General features: G+C 47.3%; 2 protein-coding genes across 3 annotated transcripts in view; one reads left to right on the plus strand and one right to left on the minus strand.

Annotated features, from left to right (window-relative positions):
• The window catches only part of LOC125956355 (small conductance calcium-activated potassium channel protein), a 139,657-nt gene extending 116,278 nt beyond the window's left edge, over positions 1-23,379 (minus strand). For both annotated transcript variants that reach the window (XM_049688124.1, XM_049688123.1), the window contains exons 1-2: positions 22,964-23,379; positions 14,157-14,202 (exon numbers count right to left, since the gene is read on the minus strand). The gene's annotated coding sequence lies outside the window, so the exon portion shown is untranslated. The remainder of the gene's footprint in view (positions 1-14,156; positions 14,203-22,963) is intronic.
• Positions 3,222-4,390, plus strand: LOC125956357 (frataxin homolog, mitochondrial). The gene is made up of 2 exons (XM_049688128.1): positions 3,222-3,822; positions 3,912-4,390. Exons 1-2 carry the CDS (start codon positions 3,481-3,483, stop codon positions 4,179-4,181), a joined length of 612 nt encoding a protein of 203 aa, XP_049544085.1. The 5' UTR covers positions 3,222-3,480; the 3' UTR covers positions 4,182-4,390.
• Positions 23,380-27,415: the final 4,036 nt, after the last annotated feature.

Below are 27,415 nucleotides of genomic sequence, written 5' to 3' on the forward strand. Positions count from 1 at the left end.
CGACTCATCCGTTCTCTTTCCTCCCACAGAATTCCGGAGACGGGCGGTGAGCTGATGCTCATTAAAACCCATAAAGATGCGCTTAATGCACGGTAATTTATTTCTTATTTGCTTTTCCAAACGCTGTGCGTCGGTGGTGGTGGTGGTGGCGAAAAAACGGGAAAACATTTGCGCGATAAATCGCTGATGCATGGCTGATGCTGATGCTGTTGCTGGCGCGCGCTCTGCTGGATCTCTTTTGCCCCGTCGACCACGTGGTTTTATAATGCACGGCGCCGGGCCGGTCGTGTCTGCTTGTGCTCCTCTCCCCGCCGTAATCGTCCACTTCTCTTGATTTAGGAAGTGCCCCGGAACATGTTCCGTCACTGTGGTCCCGGTGGCTGTTCGTTGTTTGGTTTTTTTTTGTTTCGTTGAGGCCACACCATCAACCCACGAGTGGAACAAATTTATCCGCTTTATCGAAACATGCCAACACGCTAATGGAATGTTGATGATGGTTTGGTAAAGTGCCCTCCGCGGATTGCACTTTTGCGGTTTTCGTTGGGAACGATGCACATGGGAGGTGTGGTTTTGGGTCATTATTTAGGTTTTTGGTGAACAGGTGATGGTTGCATTTAATTAATAAATTATCATCAGTGTCTAGGCACCGTTTTCTGCCATGTGCTCCTGGTTGGTTTATGAATTTATGAAAGAGAATAGACCCTTTAAGAGAACGATTTTTCCACATGTCAAAGTATATGAGGCATTAAATCAATCTAATCGATCAATTCCATCCATGTTCGATGCTTAACACATCATATCCATCTGAGAAGCAATTTTCAATTTTCGTTATTTCTCTCCGTGTTCCACATTAACCAGAAGCATCGTAAAGATATCTTTGCCCAGTGAACCGCATGAGAATCCGACGAGCAAGGAGTCGTACTCCTTATCGCATCGCCCCGAAAACCACATTTGGCCATTCTCGAGAAATCTCGTTGTTTATTCGCAGGTGTCGCTATGCTCACGCCTCGGCTCTGTCCTCTCGTTTTCTTTTCGCTTAATTTCTTTTCCCTGGCATTGGCTTCCACTCCTCCTCCTCCTTCCTGCGAGTGTAATCCGAGCGAAAGCGATCGCAATCGTGTCCATAAAAACGTATCGTTACACCAGCAGCCTACAGACTCGTGTCGTAACCGTTCGTTGATCCCCACTTAAACGTGTTGACACTCTTTCGCCGCATCTTTTCCGTCGGCATTAGAAGCTTGAAGGAAGCTGGCCCAATCATTCCATCCGGTCTCGTGGGAGATTCCATGAAACCGATGTGGATCACGGTGCGATGAAGTAAGAAGTAATCCGAGCGAACTAACGGGTGGGCTTGTTTTTCGTGTCGAAATTGCTTTAACCATTGAATTGGAAGAAACATAAAACGCGAAAGCTAGCCTTTGGGTCTGTAGTTTGTGAACAACGGTGAGTTGAACCTCGAGCAGCGACGGCCGCGACTAGAAAGTTGCAGCGTTATCCAGCAGGATACAAATATCGGGAACGCGAGCACCGACGAGCGAAACACTTGATGGACCATAATTCGATCACGTCCATCGGGTTCAGGTCTATTGGAGTGATTGAACGGGGTGGCATCCAGTAGCCAGACCGGCTGCTACAACACACACGAGCCAGGAAAGCGCTAGGCCTTGCCATGCCACTTGCAATCCATCGTAAAATTGAACCGCAAACGGGAGATGGGGAGTTTGGACAAAGTGGATTGGTTCCGGGAAGTAAGTCCTCGTGGTGGATGGGACCGTGGTGGTGATGCCCATGTCAGGATGAAGGACTGCCCTGCACACGTAGTGTCAGAAACAACTTTTCACAAACGAATGAAGTAGGTTCGATTGCCATTGACTGTTGAGCAATCGATGGGGTAGTTAGTTGTGCTACTGCCGCGAAGAAAAACCACTGGATCACGATAAACTAATACAAAAATCATACCGCACAAAAAGTTAAATTGCAAAATGGACCAAAACTTCGGACCGCTCTAATTAGCCCGCAGTAGCACGACAGAATAATTCAACCGTCAGACCCAATTTAAACGGGACTACTTGAGTATTCATATTCCATTTCGCGCGTGTTACACCTCCACAGCGCACCTTCGTCGTAGAATGATTTAATGGCTAAACGCAATAATGCCCCAAACTCGGCTTTCTCAGCACTCAATTGGATTTGCGGGGCGCAGGGTATCCAGTTTTGGAGGGACGAATTACATAACGACAGCATTATGCAGCCCCATACTGAGATCTGAAGATGGGGGTCCGTGGAAGGCCGGTGGTAGGCCGGTATTAAATTATGCAAAACATTAATCCAATTTTTCGGCGATGCGCGACGAAGCGGAACTTAGAGAAGCTGTCAGAAAAGTTTCACCTCAAAGCGATGCGCCGGATGGTAAATAACTCAATCAAAATTATTGATCCTCAGAGAGAGAGCAGGGTCGTGTCGTTTTTGTGCGACGGCCGCTGTTTCGGATTCAACGCACAACGCAAATGTAGCCGATTGACGGATTGATTGACAATGACACGGTCTGGAGGTCGCAACGGAACGGAATGGAGGAGTTCTTGAAGTTGAATCCTGTGTCACGCATGTAGGATGAAGTGGTTTAAAAATAATCCACCATCCTGATGTGATTCTACCGTGTCAGTCATGCTGTGGATAAGGCAGGACAGACGAATGCCAGAGCTGTGTGATTTGATTAATATTGCATGTCTTTGGACAGCTGGTAGTAACCAAATCCTTCCCCCAAAGCCCTTATTCGGTGATGTGCACAGGTTTTCCGTGGAATGCCTGCTATTTTCCGCATTAATAATGTAGATGGTTTATACCAAGCAAAAAGATTTGAAGAATTACATTTGTTCTAATTGTATGAAATCAAATGAGTTAATTTTTGGATTAAATTAAGAAATGGAATGCATTTTTTCCTTTCTCTATTCCAACGGTCAATTCAAATCTTCAAACTCACCTCGATGTGGTGAATGTCGAACACAAACTCACCTCATCGTGGTGAGTTTTCTCAAGGAAATCGGCGTTTATACTGCCTAGTTGAGTTAGCAGTACACTGATAATCGATAGAATAGGAGCACATTGTGCTAAAAATACAAAATTTCCTTCAAAAAACCAAATTTTGGAATTAAAAATGGCATGCCTGGCACTGTATTGTTTGTTGTTTTTTATTCCGTTCCGAGTACGCTCCGTGAAGTTGCGTTAAAAATGTGTAATTTTTAGGTTTTTTTTTAACAATTTGATAAAGAAAAAGCCGTTAGGAGTGAATGTAAGTCATTTCCCAACTGCCGCCGTTGTTCCAGGTGGAAAAGTGGGCCGGAAAAGTGTGAGAAACTTGGAAAACCGCAGCGCAAAAAATTTCTGCTCGTTCTCTCAGTTCGTTCTTAGTATACTCGCGAGTCCTTGCTCAGTTTTTAGTGTACCTGCGTGGCCAGAAGAAGTGTCCTCGTCAGCAGCACGATGCATATAGTTTCGGCGCTCCTTGTGCGAAGGTCTCTCTGCCGGTTTCTGGTGCCGGTTGTTCGGCAATTCTCCGGCAGGCAAACGACACCGGTTCCGGCACCGGCACCAACGAAAACACTACCTTCACAAACAGTGCACTTAACCAGTAACAGTGGAATCGCCGGTTATCGGTTGTTGCGGTCGATGAGCTCTCAGGACACCACAGCGACCGCGGGACCGACGATCGATCCGGTAACCTTCGAGGTGGTGTGCAGCGATACGCTCGAGTCGTTGTGCGACTATTTCGAGGAGCTAATCGAGGGAACGAGCTCCCTGTCCCAGGCGGACGTGATGTACAGCGTTAGTTGTTTGCCGGACAGGCTATCTCACGGGCAGTTTAGTTTAATTGGGTCGCTTTAACGTTATTGTGGCTACTTTCTTCGCTGCAGGATGGCGTGCTAACGGTAAATTTCGGACGACCGCACGGGACCTACGTTATCAACCGGCAGTCACCGAACCGGCAGATCTGGCTCAGCTCCCCGACCAGTGGCCCAAAGCGGTACGACTTTGTATCGGACAAGGACGCGATCGACAAGGGCTACTGGCTGTACCGGCACGACGGGGTAACGTTACACGAGCTGCTGCATGAGGAAGTGAGCAAAATCGCTGGCCGACCCCTGGACTTCTCTGCCCTTCCGCATAGCCAGCGGGGGCCTTAAATGCGAGGAAGACATCACAAGAGTCGCGATAGCGGCCTGAGGCTAGTGGCTAATGGCATTAGATGACCATTCTAGGATCTCGGGGTTCATCGTTTCCGTTGGTATCTTTTATCAACTACGATGCCGGGGATTGGCGATTGTCGAACAGCTAAACTGAGCACAATACCCTAAACTATAAATAGCTTAAAATAAAGACAGACTGAAAGTTCAACCAGCCATTTGTCCCTATTATTGTTTTCCCCCCCTTATGATGTGATGAATCGTTTCGCAGAATCAAGACTCCGAAAATAGTATCAGATGCCTCTCGTCTGGAAGGCAAAACGTTCGGCGGAAAAGAGAAATCTAATTCTTTTGGGGAAAGACAGCAAATAGCTCGACAAACAGACAAGTTGCAATAGGAAACGTCTGCTAATCCTCAAGGGATCCCTGGAAGAGGTAACAACGCGCAGATTCCCCCAAATGTAACCCTCAACACTAGACACCTGGCTATTTTTAACAGCCAGAATAAATGCATTTGGTTGCAAAATGTCAGAAGCACGATTCAATCATGACTGGTGTGTTCCGGCACTCTCTCGCTGTTCCAAACATTAACATTAGAATTACCGGCAGACCACACGCTTCCGGGATCCGAAACCACGTTCGAAACGACGACACACGTGATTTGGTTGAATGCTTCGCGTTTAGTCACTCCAACTGCGAGGCTTCCAGATACTTGAGCACGTGCCGGTATTCCAGGAATCACACCGCGCGTACCGCTAGTCACAAACGCGCCGAATGACGGCCCCTCGAAACAAACCGAAACCGTCGGTTAAAAGGTCCTGCGGCCAACAGACAGCACCAGAACCGTGAACAGAAGGTGAGACACGACACGTAGCCATTCGACGAACGGTTGTTTAGCCTTCGTCACCGCAAAACCACCGGTGGTCGTATGCTGTCGGCACCATGTTTTCGCCTCAACCTTGATGCCCTATTAGGCCGCGCTTGTGAAAGGGAGCGTTTGTTGGCTTGTGAATTCCGGATTCCGGCTCCTTTTGTTCTCATTCTATCCGTGGCATAGCAACCATGTGGCTCGGATGGATCAGGATGAAGTGATTTAAAAGTGAGGCCAAATCGATAAGGATTACCGAATCAGTCAGAAGCTGTTGTAGTAAAAAGGAATTTACGAGAGGAGATTCGTTGATAGCCGGTGGACCGCTTAGCTCGATGGAGAAGCAACGATAAAGACACAGCAAGCAAGAGATGCTTCGAAGCAGGAGCAGGCCAGTTAAAGTCACTCGATCTCGTTAAACGTCTCGTCTGAGTTCATAGCTCATCCTTTACGCCTCTTTTCCGCTCGTACCCCTTTTGTATCATGTTTTAGTTGGAAAATTAAATTTATGCGATCGTCTGGCATGCGTGGCTCGTGCATGCTACTTTATGAGACATTCGACATGCCAGCACAAGCCGCCATGTATGCATGTCACTCTCAATTACGGCCACCAAGCAGCAGCCAAGATGATGGAGGTGCGGTGCAAGATGTTTTCGAAGAAAATAAATTTGCAAAACTTTCTCTTGTTCAGCTCGCTTCAACTGGTACGAACGCGGCTTGCCATCGTCATCACACTCACCATCATCATCATCACCACCATCATTAGTAAACTGATTGACCGTGGCATAACCACATGGTCGGTGGGGATGGTGTGTTTTTGTAAATTTAGTAACCGAATTGGAACTCCAACGCTTGCACCGCATGTCCTCCCACGACGACGGTAGTGGATTACACGGAACCGCAAGACAGGGGAACATTGTTACTGTGGCCGCTGGTGGTAAGATTTATTACATGGAAAGTTTGTGGCCAGCTCTGGCCACATCTTCTGTGTTCTTGTGCGCAAGAATCCCTTTCCGTGCGACCGCGTGACTTGACCACCATCTGTTCGGCATTGTCTGTCATGGTATGGCTTTGAGTGTGTGTCTCTTACCCCCATGATTAACGCCCGATGTTACAACGAACTCGATCTGACGCGCTGTATAAATAGTACTAAATAAGAGCGAGGAGACGCATCACGTTCGATTGGTCGGGACATCGCCAACGTACCAACGTGCTGCCATTCTGCAACTGTTTCCGTGGGGTACGTGCGGCGTGTGTCCGATTCAATTTTTGAGTTTAATTTCACGTACACACGAGGACCCTTCTGCTGCTGCTGCTGGCCACGGTCGTAAAGAACGAAAGCGAATGCGTTGGTCAACATCGTTTTTCTTGGCGAATTTCGTTTGCCATCGCGAACCCTTCTCACTGCCAGCGGTCATAAAACTAGCGGACTAATTCGCGACAGTTCACGCTGCCTCGTGGACGCGGTCCACGGGGCACACAGTGTCATTTGTTAATTTTGCGTGTTGTTTCTTGAGATCCTCATTTTATAATGACCGCACATTCGAGGTGGAACCCGGGCTTGTTTAATAAGCATAAAATGAGGATAAATGGGTTGTTAATGCGAACCGGCAAAGCATCAGGCCGGTGAAATGGCCGCTAAACTCCGTTTGGCATTTATGTTTGCTTGTCCCCCGGACCCCGGGGGTTACACGGTGACACTAATGAAGCACCGAGCAAATTGTTTGCTGTTGCTAAATGAAACCAAAGCCCAAATTCCATTACTGCTCATATCAGTGTCATCACTTTCCGACCGAGGGCTTTGTGCTGGTGGCAAAAAGGGATCCATAGACATTGATAAAATATGAGCCAGCGGACTGACTGGCTCATCTGGGGCCCTACGCAGCATAACAAATGGCTTTCCGAAGTTCGATTGATAGGTGCGCGCCTTCACTAACTTTTGCTATTAGGGGCCTATTGGGACGTTGCGTGATTTGATGCCTGGAAGCGGCAGCGATGGTGTCCATTATGGAGCTTCTTTCTTTCGGGAGCACAATACAGTTCAGTAGTTTTAGGCGTCGCGTCTGGAATCGAAGTCCTTTCCGTTCCGCTAAGAAGTTCGTCGGTGTCGATCCATGCGAAAGGACAGTACCGGCTGCGAGGGGAGAAAGTGAAAATTATATCCAACTGAAGAAGAAGAACAACAACTCGCTGCTTCACTGTTACGTCCTGAGTGTCTGTCTCATAGTCCTATACTTCTATCCACTCCCCCACCCATTGTTTATCGGGCTAAAAATAACCACCAGTGCCGACGGTAAAAGGAGCCTTCAGCCTAGAGGTGGTGGAGAAGGAGGAGAAGGGGAAAAAGTTCGCGAATTTGTGCGGAGCCGGGAATCTCATCAATTAGTAATCGAGCGTGCGTGTTCCATCGATGTTCAGCAGCTGTAAAAGCGGCTTTTTCTTCCTCGTTCCACGTGCCGCAGGAAGGAGGTGTGGAGGTGGAGCTTTTTGGCATAGAATGGTCCATGGAGGTCCATTTTTATGGCGCCTCTTGTTACACATGACAATGATGGGGGTTTGGGTGATTTGAAATCATTGGAAAGGACTTATGCTGAAGGCGCATTTACAGGATGCTGTAGAACTTCATCGTTCCGTGACATTCTACAGCTTTAGAGAAATAACTCCAGCTGGGATCGTTTATCGCGTTATTGGCAACTCTTATAACATTTAGAATTTGTTACTTTTGTATCTTATTTGCGATATTTTATAAAAATAATTGTTTCTTTACTATTGTAGCAAATGGTCACTTCGATCTCTTTAAGCGAAAGCAACGCCGACTATGATTAGAAATTCTCAATGCAAAATGGTCTAGAGTTTTATTAAAAAAGAGGCAGAATAAATTCTATTCGAACAAAATATTCCATCTAAACCAACTTTCCAGCAAACTACCAAAATTGAACTCGTTCAGCGAGCGGCGCTTATCTCAGCGTTATAATGCGCTGCGTGTTGTTACAGCGAAGTGCTGCAAAACATAAACTTCGCCTTCAGAAATGAAACTGCCCCCGAAAATCATCCCTCCCTCCCTCGCACCCTCCTCAACCCCGTGGTGGTGGGTCCGGAAAAACGCGGAACCACCACGGAACCCGCATCCTCGGAAACAGTCTGGCGCGCGCGATCTGTCTGAACGATGTTTGATGTTGTAAATTGCTCGGTTGATGTATTTTACCACTCGGTTGGATTCTCCCAGATCTCCAGGGCCGCGAGAGACTCGGCCACTAGCGATGCTACTTTAAAATCAGTTCAGCGCCCATGCAGTGGGGTACGAGGGACAACGGGGTAAAGGGGACAGACAAAGGCCAGGTGGAGAGACCAGACGAAAGCGTGAAACGAACGAATCAGCGAGACGGATGGACGATGGTCGGACGGAGCGGACTTGTTGTTTATGTTTATCTTAACTTTTCATCAAAATCGCTTCGCAAACCGTCAAAATCCATCAGCATCCTAGTGGCATCCGGTCGGCCATCAGGCCGGCATTGATTGCAATAAGGCTCGAACTGAAGCACTTGCGCTGCGGAAAGGTCGATCGATCGATCTTTCGCGTTTGTGCTTCGGTGAAACTCGAAAATGGAACCGAAGCGAGAAAGATGACTCAACGAGCTCGCTCTGCTCGCAATTGACTTTAATGGCTGCTTACTATCTCTCTCTTCCTCTCTTTCTTTCTCGCTCCGGCATTCCCTCGTTATGCCCAGGAATCCCTCTAGGAAGGTCACATACCTGGTACACTCAACACCCAACAGTGTGTCAGAGTGCGCCGGTGTTGGAAAGTGTTGGAAAAGGAGGATTAGCTGCCGGCGGACATGTGTTCCATACCATATCTCCGGGGTGTGGATTGTAGCACCCAGGCTCGGTGTTCACACCGCCCCAAAGATCAAACTGATGAACTGTGAACTTTTCTCCCATTTCACACCTGGCACACGCTCTATCGCACAGACACAGGCCTGTACCAAGAAAAACATATTGACACAAACGCCTAGCGCCACGTGGTCGCGATGACGGGATGAGCACGACCTTTACCTTTGCCCTTACCCTTCTGCTGCTGCTGCTGCTGCTGCTGCTACTAATCGGCACTTGTTGGCCACCGACGATGGGGACTATGTAATCATTTTTACACCGATGCCGATGCGGTTCATGTGGGACGCGAATGGATCGCCGACCTCCAACCATGAAGCCGGTCGTCTCTTCGTCGTCGTCGTTGTCGTCGCCGCGCACGGTGTCGTGATTTATTTATGAGGTCATATAGTGTCTGTGTGATGCTAAATTCGGGTATCGTTAAGGCTTGCGAATAATGGGGAAGGGATCCACACCGACAGCACCAGGTTATCTCGCGTCCGGACTATCAATGGGTGATCTGTGTGACGCCAGCGTATTAAACGCACAAACACACAGCTAGTTGATGGATATGGGTACGGTGGTTGTAATATCGTTCGAATTTGTTAGGGGAAAGCAATCTACAACTTTATCAGAAGTAGTTATTGTTGCGTAGATAAGGAAAATGTTATGATGCATTGATTTTGGATAGGGAAAGACCATGTTTCAAGCATCCCTGTACTCTAGTAAAGTTAAAATAAAATTCAATTACTTATTACTTGTAATAATTAGTACTTGTAAGTTAAACGATTAAATATTTATCTGAATGATATGAATGATAACTTTTCGAAAATTGCCTACAAACACTATAAAAACAAAGACACTATAGAAAAAAGACTTGAAAAATTTAATTTTTATAATAATTTAGGGTACATTCTTCAAGAATTTATCCTTAAAAGAATGGAAGGAAAACTTGGAAATTACAAATTGAACGCCAATCGATGTCGGAAATGCGACGAAACATCATCCATCCCGTCGCGTCATCAAATAAGCATTAGCGCTCCGATGCGGCCCTCCTCCGGGGATGATGATCATCATCGCTCGGTCCGGAATATCTTCATCTCGCCACATCTTCATCTGTCGCCCTATCAGAAATAACTTCCCACGGCGAGTGGGATGCAATAATTGCAAATTGAATGGCGTTTCGTTTTTAATTGCCAAACGCGCCCGCCGAGAACCCGAGAGGGAATTGGGAGGGGAAAACTCAAAATAAAGTTCAACAATCTGCTCACAAACACAAACCGGATTGATGGCTTTTCTGTATTCCCTCTTTTCTCATAGAGGCACACAGAGAGTGTTTGGGGTAGTAGGAACGGAACAGAAGGGGAACGATTGCGCCATCATTTAATTTATTTATCCTGGTGCTTATCCTCCGAAGACAAAGCCTCCTGCACCGTCGCTTCGTTTGGTCGGTGGATGGATTCGAGAAAAGTTAACCGAAACACCGAACCATACAATCTGTCTGTGGCCACAGAGCGTAATGATGTATTCCATTTCTGCCATCCGCCATGACTTTGTCGTCGTCCCCGTCGTCGTCGTCGACGTCGTCGTCGTGGCTGCCGTTTGGTGGAGCAACATAAACTGTGCAACTTTGAGCCAAGTCAGGTTTAATCTTGGCTCGGTGGTTAAGGCACTGGAGGGAAAGCCAAATCCCCGTCTCAACTTCAATATCCTGCTTTAAGCTTACGTTTTCGGGGGGGCTTTCTGCTGTCAGGCCACCGAAGTTTCTGTTCTTTTGACTGCAGCCTAGCGACACAATAAGCCGTGGTGTGGTTTTCGTTTTGTTGGATGTGGTACGGGTTCGCGTGAAGCCGGATGATGCTGTGCCACAGAATTTGATTTTCCCTCGTCAGATGATGCGGATTGTTGCATTCGAACGTCGAGTTTCTGTTTTTGTTTTTCTTTTGTCTGGATACAAGAGCAACAAGTTCATTGGATGTGTTTTCCGATTAATGGTGAGGGGTTGTAACGAAAACAGGTCCATTAGAGATGCATATACATCCGTCCCGTTGTTAATGTATTCACGAGAAACATTGAAAACAGGTCCACATAAATAATACTGCCAGGCAATTTTAATTGAAATTGAATATTTTTGTCGACGTGTCTTCTACGCATGTCACAGATATGCTCCATTGCTAATGGCTTGGAATGTAGATAGAGGGCAATTTAATGCTAACAAGGTCGGCGCTACTCATGTTACAGCTGATTGCTAGCATGGACCGAGCAGTATCCAACTGTTGAAATAACAGTGGAAATGCTAAACTTTAATTCAAACACAGCTGTTCCACGTGCCAAGTTGTTGGAAATGCAAACAAAAAATAGATCGTAAACACTGCTCGGCATGAGCAAGAGCTTCTAAACTGTTCCCGTAGAATCAGTGGCCTTAGAGACACATTCCTCTGAAATGAAATTGGCAATTTACGGACAAGCTCCGTTTTCAGAACGATTCACTGCTCTTTAGATGATCTAGATGAGTTTTGTTGCTTGGTGCGGATTGTTGAGAGATATTCAGATTACTCAGCAGCATCGGATCCCAATTGTGCAAGTTGTGTTGGTTTTAACTTAAATTGAAAAACATTTCTTTTTAACGCATTCCACAATCGAATGCAGGTCATCCCCCCCAAGGACCCCAAGGCCAACAGCACAGTAAAATGCATCCGGAACTCTCACTGGCTTTTCCGTCCACCATTCGGAAGTGTGTCATTGCATGTTTTGAAACAGTAGAACCCAGTCCTCACTACCACTGCAGTAACTTCCTTGCAAGTACAATGTACTGCTACTGCAACCCTGCAATTGCCTACCTTGGCAGGTGTTTACTTATGCAAAGCAAACAGCAATACTTGACTCCTATCATAGCAAGGCCACCCACTCCCTCCGGGGGAGGGACATTCTTGATGGTAGGTTACGGTTTCGAGTCCTCCGAGACGAACACAAAACAACATGGTCGGCCACTCTGCCTTTCCGTAGAAGTGTGGCAGAAACAGTTTCCAGTTTCGAACAAGGCTAGTGCAGCTGTCAAGATAGTTGTGTCACTGCAGCATGTCTGCACTTTCCGTTATCCGCTTCCGGTTGTTTGTGCACTTGTACTGAAAGGCCAAACACGAGTCTTTGTATTGGTGTTGCGTTTTGTGGACGGTTGTTGTCCTCTGCCGTGTGTTAGTTGATCGAAGTAATTAAACAATCTCGTTGCTGATCAGTTCAATCCTGCTACGGTTTGTTAATGATGGACCGCAATTCTTAATGTGTCATTATGCTGATGACTCTACCGATGGGCGCTTACGACAAACCACTCTGGAGGCATCGAGGTTTATTACCCTCTTCTTCATCGTCCGAACCATCGTCCTGCTAGCCTTCGATTGCGGTTCTGATTTTTCCCTTCCCCAGCCCTTATATTGAAATGTTTCAAGCGATCGCTGATAAGAGCGTACCCTCGCTTCTAGGCGTGCTAGGACGTGTAGTGCTGGTGGGGCCACATCAAACTAGCAAAGAAATACGGTATCACTCGGGGCCACCACTATTATCTGATTATTTGTCTCGCCGAGTACGCGCCGTCTGTGGACCGCGGTAATGACTAACATCATGCAACCTACCTACCGACCAGCTCGAACCAGCACACCAGCAAAGTGAGGACGACCCATAAACCAATGGAAATCAGTCTCGCTGTGTGTGTGTGTGTGTGGCACGGCATGGCTAAGGACGGATTTCTAGCTTAAAAGCAACTCCACTCCTGTAGCAGGCGAACCATATTGAGCGGAAAACTTTTTGCCAAATCTCGCTCCCAGGATCGGATGAAGTCGGTGAACAGCATATTGTCACGCTACGCACTAATGTAGGACTCGTTGGTACTACCTTTTGCTTCTTCCACCTTTTTTTCGAATCCGGTTAGGGTCCGCTTAGTCCCTCGTTCCAGCAGGTGGCTTCAATTTTACTTCCATTTCCTTTCCATCGGGAAGAGGGCTGAATGCTACCTAAACAGGTTGACCGATAAGTTCATCATTCACCATGATTGGAAAGTGGAGCCAACGCTAAGGACTGGCTGGCGTTCTGTTTGAACGCTTTTCTTACGCAAGGAAGGAAGCTTTGTGCGATCGACCGGAAGAAGTAGGTTGGCTCTACGGTGCTGCGTTTGAATTATGAAATGATTGAAATCGGACCTGACCTCGAATCCTCGCGTTCCTTCCTCGTTCCCACACGTTCGACTATGCTGCCCAGATCAGCATAACAAGAACCCCCTTCCGTCGGCAGCCATTGATCGGCCGCCGGTTGTTCTGCATATTGTCACGAGAAAAGGGCCAAGGGTCGATGGAGTAGAGAGGGACGATGATTATCGATTTGCCAAGACACGACGATGGTGAGGGAGGTTTTCCGCGTCTTCAGAACTTTCAGCGTAAAGTTGATGAGTTCATGTAAATTATTCATCCTCTAGAAGGGGACGGGGGCCTTTCCCGGCCGGGATCGATATTGTGGAGGGAGAAGTGATGGCCCTCAGACCCTCTTACATCCCAACTCACCCGGGACGTTCGCTGTTCCCGGGTGAATGGCTTTGTTCGGTCCAGCGTCTCGTAAGTTCTGATCGACTGAGCAGCAGCTGGAGTAGCCAAACGTTCCCTGGCACAATAATGAGATGCCAGGTCGGTATGGAACGGGTTCCGGGTGTGTGTGTGTCGGCGTAATGAGAGTTACGAGCCCTTCCCCGTACGTCCCGTTATACTGCTTTATTTTGAATTCAGACGTGCTTTATGAGGCACATTAAAGCATCTGATTTAGTGGTGTGACGTTGCAGCAGAAGGAACGCATTAATGGAGTTTTTGGCATAATCTATGAAAAGCTTTAACCATCACATATTCTGTAAGAATATTTTGGTCCAATTTTGTGTACTATTTAAATGGTTTGCTGTTGTTGCAAACAACAAACGTTTCTTAAACTCCGTATTATAATAAAGATTTAACGAATTAACAAAGATTTAATCCTATTTAACGGCTCTAGTTCAACGTTACTTCTGCAAATTCATGAATTATGGTTTTTATTAAAAATATCCAGTGAATATGAACACTTAAAAACAAAACATTGTGTAGGAAAGATGTTAAATAACATGTACAAAAGAAACTGTATTCTATAATGCTCATTTCTTGTACGGATTTCTTCTTCTCTCTCATATGCACATTAGTTTCGTAGCACAATCAATTAGCAAATTAGCTTACCAAAAATTGGTTCTGGTGCTGTTGGTTGATAGAAAGATTTAAAAACCTGAAACGAAAGAAAAACAGCGGCAAAAAGTTAGCATCGCAATTATGTACAAGCAAACACTCGCAAACACTAGCAGGTGAAACGTCAGCAGATGGAAATGCAAATCGAAAGCCACACAGGAACCACAATGTTTGGCCAGCATCATCATCGCCAAGAAACATTGACAACGAGCCACCATTCGGCGAAGGTATACGCGTAGCAACAGCATCATCATCATCCGCATCATCATCATCAGCATCACCATCCTTATTGCTATCAACGGGGTTCGTGTGAACAATGTGTATCATCGTACCAAATGATGCTTCGTCTGCCAGAGCAATTGCTACGCCTGGCTGCCGGCAACACGGAACGCAACACATTCGTTCCGCAGCACATATTTGCGTTGCAATCGGGCATGGTTGGCAGCACAATCGTGCGCGCCACGACATCAACATTGGTCGGAGAGAGAATCGTAGCAGCGGAGATAGGAAGAGAGAGACAGGACAAGACTTGATGCGTCTGCGTTCCGGCGCTAATGAAAATCAAACATGCAGGATGCTTGGTTGGTTGGTACTTGGTTGCCTCAATCAGAGTGAAAGCGGAATTGAGTTGTTTTAATGACCGAGAAGGCGACCAGTGAAGGATTCCTCGGGTTTCCCCTTTTTCTTAACGCAGCGCTTCAAGTTAGAGCCCCGGGGAGGGTCCGAGAAAAATCCTTTAAAACCAAGCGAGCGCTTGTGTGCTGGACATCAACAATAAAAAAATAGCGAGTGAGAGAGAGAGGGAGAGTATGGCTTAAAAAATGTAAATATTTCATGCAGAACGACGGTTGCTGGTACAGAAATCCAGAACCATGATGGACAACCTTCCCGGGACTAATCCACTGCAGGAGGGGCACGTTTACTGACGACGGAGAGTTATGCGAGTGCGAGTGAGGTAGCCCCCGTAGGAGCCATCTGTGAGTCATCCCAAACCCAACAACCTCGAGGCCAAAAAAAGGGCGACTCGGTTCCGGCTACGAAGCACAACACGAAGGGCGCTCAACTCAAGTCGTCAAAAGAGAAATGTGGGTCTTCGTTAAGGTTCCCTTGGCCTCAACCTGGCAATGTTCATACCACAGTCCATAGTCTGGCCACGGCGCCACGCACATGCCGTAGCAACTCCCGGATAATGATTTGCCGGAGAATTCTCATTCTCGCCAGTTCTAGTGGCCCCCGCAGGCACACAGACACTCGGGCGGGTTAGCCGGGAAACGGACACAAAAAAGCGTAAAAAATCCGGCCGAGAACCGATGTGGTGGCAAACCGTATCGTGCCAACCGCAAACCGGTTGGCTTTTCTCATGGTAAACCCTCCCCCTGCTCCCGAGAGGCGTCGGACGCGGCGTTCTGCGAAAGTTAATTCCTCAAAAGCAACTCATAAAACTTTACAACCGAGCCAAAAACTCAACCATACGCGAGAGGCGCGGCCAGAGTGAAAGAAAATGTAAAACGAATACGAAGAAGACGGCATCAACGGTGTCATCAACAACAATGGCCTGCTACTATGAGTACCGTGACAACGACAACGCAACGGCAATAGCAGAGCACCGAGCACAAGTACACGAGACTCTCCTGCGCAGTAGGCGGAGGCACATGGGTTAATGATTTTTTACGATTCACGCGCTCTTCGCTCGCCGGTGCAGGATGTCGCATGTCGGTCCGCCATCGGCACAATAATGATCGCGTCGATGGTGGATGATGGTTTCGGATGGAAAAAAACGACCACAACGGCTTCACTCGTTCTCGTTCGCTTTCGAGAGCACCCTCCCCTTGAGTGACGTTTTGGGAGCCCATCAAGACAGACAAATTGCTTACCGCCCGTGGCTTGGCTCGTTAAATCAATGTACAGCACAAGTTGGTTGTTGGTTGTAAATGTCAAGCGGCAGGGCAATGTGTGTGTTTTTTGAAATAGTACTTTTTTTTGACGTTCGAACACTGCTTCGATTTCGGTGGCTTTTTGGCGGATTTCCCTGCCTCGGGCACTCGGGTTGTTGACTGAGCAGAAGCGATTTGTTTGTAAGACGGTTGCTGTTGCTGCTGCTGCTGACCAGTTCAGGTGATCTTAATCAACGGTCTGACACGCGGTTGATGTTGCCGTTTGATGTGCCTTTCCTTTGCTTTCTTTTCTTTGTTTTTTCTTCTGCGCTACCCGGCTGCCAGTGGCTGGCCGCGATGCCGGCCGACCGGCCTCCGCTTGCGTTTATGTTGGCTAATGGAAATTTCCTATCGGAGTGATTCCACGAATTGTTATACTTCCGACCGCACGGGAGGAGGTTTTTCTCGGAGAAGCTGCTGGCATTTACGGGGGATGGTGGGGGCTTTCGTTTTCTTTATCATGACAGCAGCGGAAAAGAGTTCTCATGGTTGTGACTGAAGCCTGTTTGATGATGAAGAATGGTAAATGAATGTGTTAGCACCACGCGATGGGTTAATGTTGATCATTTTTCCCAGGTTCATCTCATCGTTTGTGGTGTGATTAAGCACGTTGCACATGTTTCATTTGGTGATCTTGTGTAGAACATAATGATGGATGAATATTTGTTCCTGGTAATAGCACGAAATAACCTTCGCGTTTGTCTATTTGTGGGTGAGTTTTCATTCTGCATTACGCAAAAACTGATCTAAAAGTATAGGAATTCTTTTAAAAAAAACAGTCTTTATTGTAAGTGTTCGTTTTTACGGAACGTTTAACAGCACGAATGATCACTAATCACCATTAAAATGCATGTTTCTCATATGAATATACATGTTTTTGTCATAAAAATATCGGGATATCTCAAATTTCGATAACGATTCCGGTGCAAAGAATCGATTACATCATTTTGTAAACCACCGGGAGCCGATAAACGAAGCGAAATGGTTAATCATCGAAGGGAATGGGTTGTCGTTATCGACCATTTTTACTACCGGCACATGAAAAATCAATAATACCCATCTCGCGACCCTTCATCAGCTGAGTGAGGTAGGTTCGCTGGTGGTGCTGGTGGTCGTAGTGCTGAGAGGTGATGCGATAATGGATATAAAGTCACCGATCCCGCCCGTTCCAGCGGGCTTACAAAGTTGTGCGCTAAATTGAACCAAGAAAGGTCGTACATTAGGGGTTCAAGTTCATGTAAATAATCCGATTCTGTGGTTTGCCTACCCTCCCCGCGCTCCCACCTGCCGTTGGCCGTTGTTGGCAAAGTCATTCTTCTTCCCCCGAGCACGGCGGTGGAGGGTGTTTGTGTCGTCAGAAACGTATCCCGATGGATTAGGATATAAATCACGTGGCTTAGTGAAACTTGGTCCGGGGGTTTGAGATTTCAATTTCACCCTTGGTGAAAGGTGGTATGGTGGCCGCGGGGTTGCTATTAGCACGTTTCGCGTTAAATGAGGTGCGAACCAACTCCATACCCTACCATAGCCCTCTGTCAATGAGGCAATAAAGAGTCAACTTTGACGCGCAGTTGATGCGTGAAGCTGTTGGGAAAGATAATTTACTTTCTCCCTTCTCCGTCGAGGGAGGGTTGTTGGTTTCCCGCCTTGGGAGAGGGGTAGAATCAAAAACAATCCGTCACCACCACCAACCTGATTTATATCGGGGCTTCATCGAAAGGGAAATCGGAAGGGAAATATCAGAGCGAAGAATGGCAAATGCGGCGCATAATATGTTTGGCACTTTTCTGACACATCGCGCCCTAAGCCCCTCTCCCCACCTCACATTGTTGAAGCTGCTGTCTCCTGTCGCCGATGACAGCTGATTCCCATTATTTGCATCAACCAATCGATCCTCGTCATCGGGCCCCAAAACTTTGACATATCTCACATCCTTTCTGTTGTTGAGCTCCCGTGCGCTGCACGAAATTTGACGTCCACCGGTGGTGTTTTGTGGAGGGAAAAATGTGAAAGCATTGTCGAGGAGTGGGGGCTCGCGATGCAGCCGGCAGGAAATGGGAAAAGAACGGAAATTTGAGCGTCGTGCTGTTCCGTCTGTGGCAGCTTTATTGGTAGCCTTCACCGGGATCACACTGGGTTTGGTCGTGTTGCTGGTAACACCACCAGTGGGGCGAACGTGATCAACAGGCCGAATGGATGGTGCGCAGGCTTTGCAAGACCACTCAGGACTTACGCCGTTGGCATGAGATCAACCTTTTAAGAACGTTTCAATCCAAGCGTGAAACGATGGTTTCGCTGTTGTTCCATTTGAAAATGTAGTGTTGTATATAATAATTTCACTCGTTGAGTGATATAGGTCGGCTTCGAGAACATTATTTTAAACTTTTCTTATTCTTATAAGTCTATTACAATTCTATATCTTAAATAAACATATTACATTTGAGATATGTCAGATACTTAAAATAGGTAACACTACGATTGCACCGAGAAAGGAGAGCATTTCTATGCTAACTAGTATGGGATTTATCGTTATTGTCATCGTTTTGTTTGTCAAAAGGATAGCAAAACAAATGCGCTGTATCAAATTTTTTCTATAAAAAAACCTATTCTATATTGAAGACCTCCATCGCAAAAACGAAAGGTCTGAAGCAGAGAATTTTTATCCTTTTACTGTCATAACTATACACCGAAACATACAATAAAGACGCCAGATGCCCGAAAATTTGCTAATAAAAAGGATAATAATAACGGCTCTTTGCAATTCAAAATTAGGAATCATCAATGCTTATTGGTGCTTCTGACCCACTTTTATGCTCTGCCTTCATCACCAATCTGCACTTTCACTCAACGTTATGCCAATAATTATTATACCACTCCGCTCGTGGTGGATCGTGCGGCCCTCGTCCATTAACAGTCCATGCTCATAAGCTGACCGCTAAAACACGCCAGGGACGCCGGGGCCGCCCCAATAACCCAATATCGTTGTAATGTTAATCTAATGCCGTCGAACCCGAAATCGAAAACACAAAGATTATGAACGAACCGGGCACCGAGTGTGCAGGGGCACTTTCCTGACTTAAGTGGCACCGACATCGGCCACAAAACGTCGGAAAACTCGGTTCCGGAGAGAAAAGATGGAAATTAATATTTAAAGGAGCATCATCATCATCGTTTGGAAACGCGCCGCAACCCACACCAGAATGAAAGCTAAACAACGTGCGAGACGCCGTTTCTGCGTAAAACCTGCGGCCATTTGGCCACCCGGCGTAAGCGATCGACTGGGACGATGGGTGCGTTGACGGATAAACACACACACGGACACGGACACACGGACACACAGACACGCGAGCGCGGGCTGCACGTTGGAGTAACCCGATCTCGCAACCGAAGCAAAACCCGCGGTGGAGGAAGGAACACACTAATTTTGACGATCGCTTGCGGCTGCGAATTGTTGCTGAGTGATGGCCACCCACCCTCCCTTCCCCTTTCCTCCCTCGAAACGCCATCGCTATCGATCGTCTCGATTTCCTTCTTCGCGATCAAACGCGGGAATGGTAATGTTCGTAAAGTTCAAGGTTGGTTCGCCTCTTTTACACAGCACTAGCATGTGTGTGTGTGTGTGTTTGTGTGTCTGAGTATGTGGTGTAGGGTGGCAGAAGGGGTTGTCAAGGGAGCGGGAGCGATGGTCTAGGGTAAGTCTATTTTTCAAACATCCAATTACGATTTTCTTATGATAGTGATACCTCTTCGGGACCATTCGCTCGTGTCTGCACTCCGCAGCAGCACCCCTTTCCCCTTCCCCCTTACACCATTCCGATCATTCCGTAGTATCTTTTCGTGTTCTTTATAAATAGCTACCCCAACATTTTCCTCCCCGTTGCGCCCTCTCTGTTACACGCACACTTTCCCTCTTATTTAACCTCCGCTTTGGCTTTGTTGCTTTGCTCGCTCGCTGGTAGCGGTAGCAATGTCTCCGCCAGCAGCAGTTCACAGCAGTCGGGTGAAGGACGCTCGTTTCGAGGTTTTCGGGGCCAACAGACCTACTTCCAGCGTTCTAGAACACGCTGCTGCTGCGTTACCTATGCCGGGAATACATTAAAGTCGAAAAGTCGAGGTATGGTAAAGTAGTTGGTGGTTGTGTGGAGCACCGTTGCTGCCATACACACAGCCAAATAGTCCTCCAAGGAAATGGAACGGTCGGGTAGCAAACAGCAAATGCTCGAGCCAGCGTTCCTGGAAAAGGGAAAGTCAGTCAGCCAGGCTTCGACCGCACCTTCATGTGCAGCGGACGACGAGCTCGGTTCGTGGTGGCGAGCGTTCCTTATATGGGACCTCCGGTGCGCTGAACCCGTGCCATTTGGATTCTAGCTTATTAATAGAAATCATTGGACCTAGCGTAGACATTGGAGAGGCTCATAGGCGAGATCCCATCCGCGCGGCAAGATCGGAATGGGCGACGAGACACGTCGCCCGTAGCAGCAATCTTCGCTTCGAATTGTCATTATGAACCGGGCGGCGTCGATTCCATAATATCTCCACTGCCTGGCGTGTTTTGGGCTTATTGGATGGCGCGTGGCACGCGTGGCAATTGAACACGCGCTCCTCGTCGTCTCCGGTGACCTGTATGCAATATTAATCTACCGAATCCGGGAGAAGGCTTTACCAAATAGTGTATTCTGTATTTATGAGCTGCTCCCGGTGTGTCGTGTACTTTGTTTTGGTGCCATCCAACCAGCCGATATTGAGGAGAAAACCTTTTCAAAACTCGAGCGCACGGGCACACTAAGCACATGGCCTTTCTTGTCTTGTGTGCCTTTTCTGGGCTAGGGAGACACTTTATTAGATTCGACGATCCTGTTTCTGCTGCTAACAAAGTTATGAATAATCGAACCAGTCTAAGGAAGGTATGAAACAGCGCCTGGTATTGCATGCTATTCTACATTAATCATCGGCTTATGTGACTTATTGGACTGCCGTATGATTCCGCATATTGCGATGTTGCGCTGTCGGAGGAAGTGAAAACGATTCTTCCGCTAAGGGACTCCATGCCCTCCGTTGGCATTTATGCTGTTTTGGCGACGGGGAATGAGAGTTTGCACAAGACGACACGAGCGGTACAGTTAACTCCCTGTGCTCACATTTGCACAAAAGGGAACCCAGGAACACATACACACGGCATAAGCTTTTCCACGTCGTATCCCGAATTCTGGAACGGTTCCTGGGTTCCATTCCCCCCCGTTTCCTTTTTGCTCGCTTATGTGCTCGCCATTTGAAGTGAGTTTTCATGAGCAGATGGGGAATAGCGATAGAGATCGGTCGGCCTTGAGCCATAACCTAAAAAAGAAGGTCAAAGGTGAGAACAAATCAACGTTGGACCAGTTGGGCATACGGCACGAGTCGTATTTCATCCTTTTATGGAATGTCTCTGGTGTTTTTCCTTTTTTTATTCGTTCCTACCATTTCTCACTTCGCATTAGACTGTCGCACCCGTGTGTCTGTGTGTGTGTGTCGACACTCCATTCGAACATTCGACATCTTCGTAGGTTCCAGGGGACCGAGAGGACGTGCGTGCGCGTGTCCTGAGGCTACCTCGCCGATATGCGATAAGCTTGTCCCGGGGTCCGTTGGCTTATCGGGGAAATGACGCTCGGTCGACCGAGTAAGCGGTGCGAGGGGCATAAATTGGGGCCTGGTCGGAATAATATTCCGATTTAATTACACATTTACCTTCACATCCCCTCCGGACCATCCAATTAGTGAAACAAAACAGAGTGCGGACGATCATAATGGTTGGCACTCCGCCGTCCTCACCCTGCAATGCTCTGCGGATTGGTCAAACCGAGAAAGATGAGAGTTTAATTATGAGACTCGGCCGGCCTCGAGACCTCGAGACTGGGTCTCGATGGGTCGATTGTGGTTGGGTGTCTGCAGTCAATCGGTCGCAGTATCGTGCCACAGTAATTGTCTGACATTCGTTCGATTTTATGCACGAAGGAATAAAAATGTTTGACAAAACACGTCAATCAGCATTTCTGATGAACATTCCCACCAGTTATGCTGTTTCTCTACCGGGTTGGTTCAATTAGTGGGGTCATTATATCAAAGCAGCGCATTTACTGGTGCGTGGTTCTAATGTTTTTGTCAAAAACACAGGAAAGAAACAGTAAGTCACGAATGATTTGGAGGTTTTGGAGCAAATTTTAGGTGATTGGATGAGATTCGGTCGTATATCAGACAATTATTTTCCAATTTATTTCTGTGTTAATGTTGTGCTGAAGGAATGTTTTGTTTGTTTTTACTTTCCATAAATAGAATAATAGCATTTTTGTAATGTTTTGTAAAAATAAGCTAAGATTAATGTAGTTAATCTACCAAATTACAAGAGTAGCAAATAATTGGAATTTGATTGTTTCATAATCAGTATCTTCCATGTGGTGTAAAGGATAAAATTAATAAAATTACCCCAAAGACATTCTAATAATAAATAAAGGGTGTCTATTATCACAAGTGTCTATATTCGCGTCTTATTGATTTCACTTTCTTTTACCAACCATATTTTTCCCGCCCTGAAATGTCTCTTTCAACATTCGTTTTTCATCGCTTTAAGGTGTGTTTACCCAGAATGTTTATGATTATAAATGGCGAAATAACATAACGAATTTACAATGCGAGAATCATCCAAAACGCAAAGAAAAATGCTGCCCAGCAATCAGGGCGCTCACGAAATCCCATCAAAAACCAACGTAAAGCTCGAGGAATAAAGCGCCTGGAAGCTGTTTTACTTTTGAAGTCCCGCCACCGAAACCCCGAACCCCGAAACCTCGAACTCGAGGTAATCCCCAACAGTCAACCGAAATGTCAACTTACCTTATAGTATCAAAAACTACGAGCTACTCTACCACTTCTCTCCACTTCTGTCTCTCTCTCTCTCTCCTTCACCAGCTGGCACCCCGGGTGGGTGCTGGATCAACTGCTGGAGGTGGCGTTATCCTTCCACCGCTACACGCTCGACGGAATCGGTGCAAACGGTTTGAAACATTTACAAGCCCGACCGATCGATACAGAAGAGTAGCCAGAGAGTACCGACAACAATGGATGGAGCCACGAGGAAAGAACAGTGGCAGCGGACTCCCGGTGCAGTAATAAACAATCGTGAAGACGGTGGTCGGGTGAGGGTACGGGCCCCCGGTACGGTTTGATTCCAGCAGCTGGCAAGTTGTATAAATCACCTTCACTCCCACTACCCTTCTGCACTGCTCTAGCACCAAGCACGATGCTTAGCTCGCGATACCAGGAGTTGTTTGATCATACGGTGTTTGCTTCACGGAGCGTACACGTTCGTTCGACAATCAACAATGCAGCGTGGCCGATATCGGTGGGAAATCTGTAGCACTCGCTTGAGGCTCGCGGTTGTTCACCTCCAATCGGATGGAATTCACAAACACACGCGCGCGCGTCCAGCGTGGTGCAACGATAGTATTCACTGAGCATAAACGAATTAATTAATCTTTGCCAATTGCGCAAACCACCGTGTACAGCGGCATTGCTCGGTTCGGTTTTGGATCGATGGATTTCTGCGGAGCAGATGCACACGTAAGCAAGCACACGTTTTTGCACTGATATGCCGCCGGTTGCGCTGATATGTGTAGGCTAGCACGCACTGCAAACTGCGTCACGTCGTTGATACTAACGATCACTTCACTCTTCACCACTGGGGCACTCAATAGCAGCTGTGTGAACCAACAAACACTTTCCACCTGCTGAGGTGCACTGCTCTACTTAGAAGAGATACGATATGTTAACACACACACACACACACACCCGGCATACACAATCACTAGCTAAGAAGTCGATTCAGCTGTTCCAAGATTGAACTCTCGTGGACGACGCGGATATAAATCCACACCCCCCAGCTTTTCAATTATTAACTTTATAATACCAGATTTAAAATGTAATTTTCCACCTGAACACACGGAATGGACCGCCCTTGACGGCCGTGCCGGTTATCACGTTATGCCTTCCATTCTTTTCGAGTGAAAAAAAAACCAAACAAACAAAACGGGGAAAAAACCTCCCCGGAAAAAAACACCTACCAGCAGCTGGTATTGTGTTCAGACCGGTTACAGGTTTTTGGAAGTCTTTGCACTTCCGGACTCAGCCGTTGCGAGACCGGTCCCCCCTCCGGGTCCACTGCTCGAACCCCTTTCACGCTCCCCGGTGCGCGGTGCACATGCCTTTGTTTCGAAGCGGATTATGTTTGTTTGTTGTTTCCCGTTCCCGTATCCCCCCGAACGGTGGGGGTAGCAATTTGTGGGTGCTCGCGTCAACACATAACCCACCCTTGTTTTTTGGGAGGGGGCAGGTAGTAGATAGAGCCAAAAACCAGAACACTCTCCAGCGCGCAGTGCAGTCGAGCTGCAACGAGCTCGATATACCCCGATATGGACCTCTCGGTAAGGTGCTAAAATATTCAGATCGAACCATGAAAACCACCTCTACATGCCGGTACATTACATTACGGTTACGAGAGTGGACCCAGGAGCACGATACACCACGCTTCTTACGTGGCAATCCCTAGTTTTTGGGACCAGCCAAAGGGGGTCCTTTCGCCAACCGCACTACGTTTCCCTTTCGCTAGCTTCATCAATCCTCAGCACGATTCTGCGGCAAGGACGATGGACGGTGCTGACTGTCGACCACCAACGCCAGCTGAGAGTAGGTCAATCCACACACACACACACGCACAAGCACTCGTCCTTATGCTGTTCAGGTATGCGTCCTTATGCTCCTTCGTCCGGTGCTGCCGGTGAACACCTGAACGAGGTGTCGTTTTTGGTGTACGTTGCTGGCGCTGGCGCGAACTTCAATTTGTCACACATTTACGCACACATCTCACCGGGGGCAGAGGGCCACCTGCCAGCACAAAGGGAGGAAGGGCTGGCAAGTTTGGCAAGTGTGCCCGTGCCAGGTAATTACAGCTAATCGTTCAAACGTCGTGGCGCGCCCAAAACAACCAAACACCTTCTAGTGGCTGAGAAGTAAAGAAACCGCTCCCTCGCTTCACGCTGCTGCACAAACACACATACACACGCACACACAGACACACAGACGAAACTCGACTCGATCCAAACTTGGTGGCCGGATACTGAAAATAAACTGACGAACCGGTCGGACCGACTACACATCCGTTACTGCTGCTCTCGGTGCCGGTTTCGCTTGAGCGTCGCGTAAAACGTGCTGTTCAAATACGCCACCGAACGCTCTCTCGCTCCTTCCGCTCTCTCTCTCTCTTTTTGCTTCTCCAAAGAGAGAATGCGTGAGCTGTGGTAGATTGTGGTGGTTGTTCATTTGCTCCGCATCCCGATCCCGCATACGAAGCCACCGGTTGCCACTCATGAGTGAGACGTATTAATTGAGTGCAGATTGTGATGTTTCACTTCGGTGTGTGTGGAGTGTGAAGTAACGTCAAAACAACATACCGGTGTTGCTACTGTTTTGCGTCCGGATGATGATGTTTTACAATTGAACCATACATGCCCGGGATGGAAAACAATCGCGCAACTAGCCGGCAACATGTGTGCGCTTGTGGTTGCGTGGTTTTGGCGTGTTATGTCGCCATGGTAACGTCAGCAGATGGTGGGATTTCCGACGAATTATCACGCTTTTAAACGCATCGCTGTTTCCCGTGGGTGGATGATGAGCGAAATACTAACAAAAACATTTATACATATTCATCTCCTTATCCTGTGGCGTGAGTAATTAACTGAGGCGGGGGGCAGGCCGCCAACGCTAGCTTGCAATGTAAATTCCCCTTCATTAATATGATAATCATGCTATTGTTAAAACCTTGAAACAAAACCTTGAAGCATGCATTTACATGTATTAAATAGAAGATGAACCACGTGATCCTGGTGCTTATGTTAATTCCTGTAAGTCATTCGAAAACACTGAAAGCACGTTTTTGGCGCCGTTACAGGAAGCAAATTTGACGTCATCCAAGTTATGATTACATCTTCGACGACACGTTTTAAGCATAAAAAATGCGAAACTGTGCTTAAATTGGCAATTTAAAACCATGTGTAGCGGCCTTTCCGAGTCTGCAACACTCGAATGGAGACGCCTGGTGCCTGATGGAGGCGCCAGGTGACTCGTGAAAATCGAGTGTTCTAGTTCTTCTAGTTCCGCTCATTTCGTCGTGGCAAATTGCTGGGTAATAGACCGAAAACGAAACTGACACTCAACAGGCTTCATCACTTCACTCCTATCACTCGCTGGTGGTGATGATGGCGATGGCGATGATGATGATGAAGGTGTTGCTAGAAATCTTCAAATGTGAGGGATGAAACTTTAACCACATGAAAAGGGTATCGTTGACACACGCGCTGAGCGATAGCTAATGGTTCCGAATGTTTGCATTTCAGGTCCCCTGGCCCTGGCTCGCCCGGCGGAAATCCCTGTGTAATGATCCTGTGCGTACCTCTCCTCTGCTCTGTCCTTCCTCTGTCGTCCGTTTGCCGGTGTTTGGGTTTCGCTTTTATTTACCTTCGCTCGGCGCATCTTTCACACCGAATTTTATGGTCAGCAACGCACAAATCACCGCTCAGTGGTGGGTTGAAGCTAAAGATGATTGGAGGAGGTAGGTCAGCCCGACCGGAGAGGGGAAGCATGGTGATTATTTGATGAAGTGACATTTCGACCAAGTCAACAACGGGTTTTCGGGTCGATCGAATGACCACCCAGGGGCGACAGCGACCTTTCGTAGCTGTTATTCCTAACCATCAGCTAAGGCAATATACGGGAGACCTGACCCATTGTTGTTTGATCGTATCGCGTCTCTTGAGCATTGAGCTTTGTGTTCCGTGATCGTCTGTCTAGTTGGCAAGCACCTTTTTTCTCCTCTGGTGGATAATGTGCCGTATCGGAAACAGATTTACCGAGTTCGAGGTCACTGAGATGCTCTGCATTAGCTCCTGTGCAGTGGAGGGACAATGAAGGCAGTTGATAATGAAATTAAATTCCTCCGGATGAAACTCCGCTGAGGATTGCGGATAAAGTGCTTTGCAAGGTTACGCCAAACAATGTTTTACCATTTGTTAGCTGCTGCTGCTGCTGCTACTGCTGCGTCGTTTCAAAGTGGTTTTTGCAAAAACTTTTGTGCAATTCAATTTCATTTGTGACATGTGCTGCTCGCCATCATGACAAGGCCATTCCCAATCGCTTACTCAACCGTGTAATGGGCGCAATTGTGCTGACGTGAAGCGTCCAACGTCGAGGATCGAACGGGTACGAAAGGCACGTATAAAATCGAAAAAAATCTCC

Source organism: Anopheles darlingi, chromosome 3, assembly GCF_943734745.1.
Source record: "Anopheles darlingi chromosome 3, idAnoDarlMG_H_01, whole genome shotgun sequence".
NCBI lineage: Eukaryota > Metazoa > Arthropoda > Insecta > Diptera > Culicidae > Anopheles > Anopheles darlingi.

Bases quoted from the DNA above. Each gene is read 5' to 3' on its own strand.
- LOC125956357 (XM_049688128.1), top strand. From the start codon at position 3,481: ATGCATATAGTTTCGGCGCTCCTTGTGCGAAGGTCTCTCTGCCGGTTT. The intron at 3,823-3,911 runs GTTAGTTGTTTG...TCTTCGCTGCAG, and splicing joins AGGCGGACGTGATGTACAGC to GATGGCGTGCTAACGGTAAA.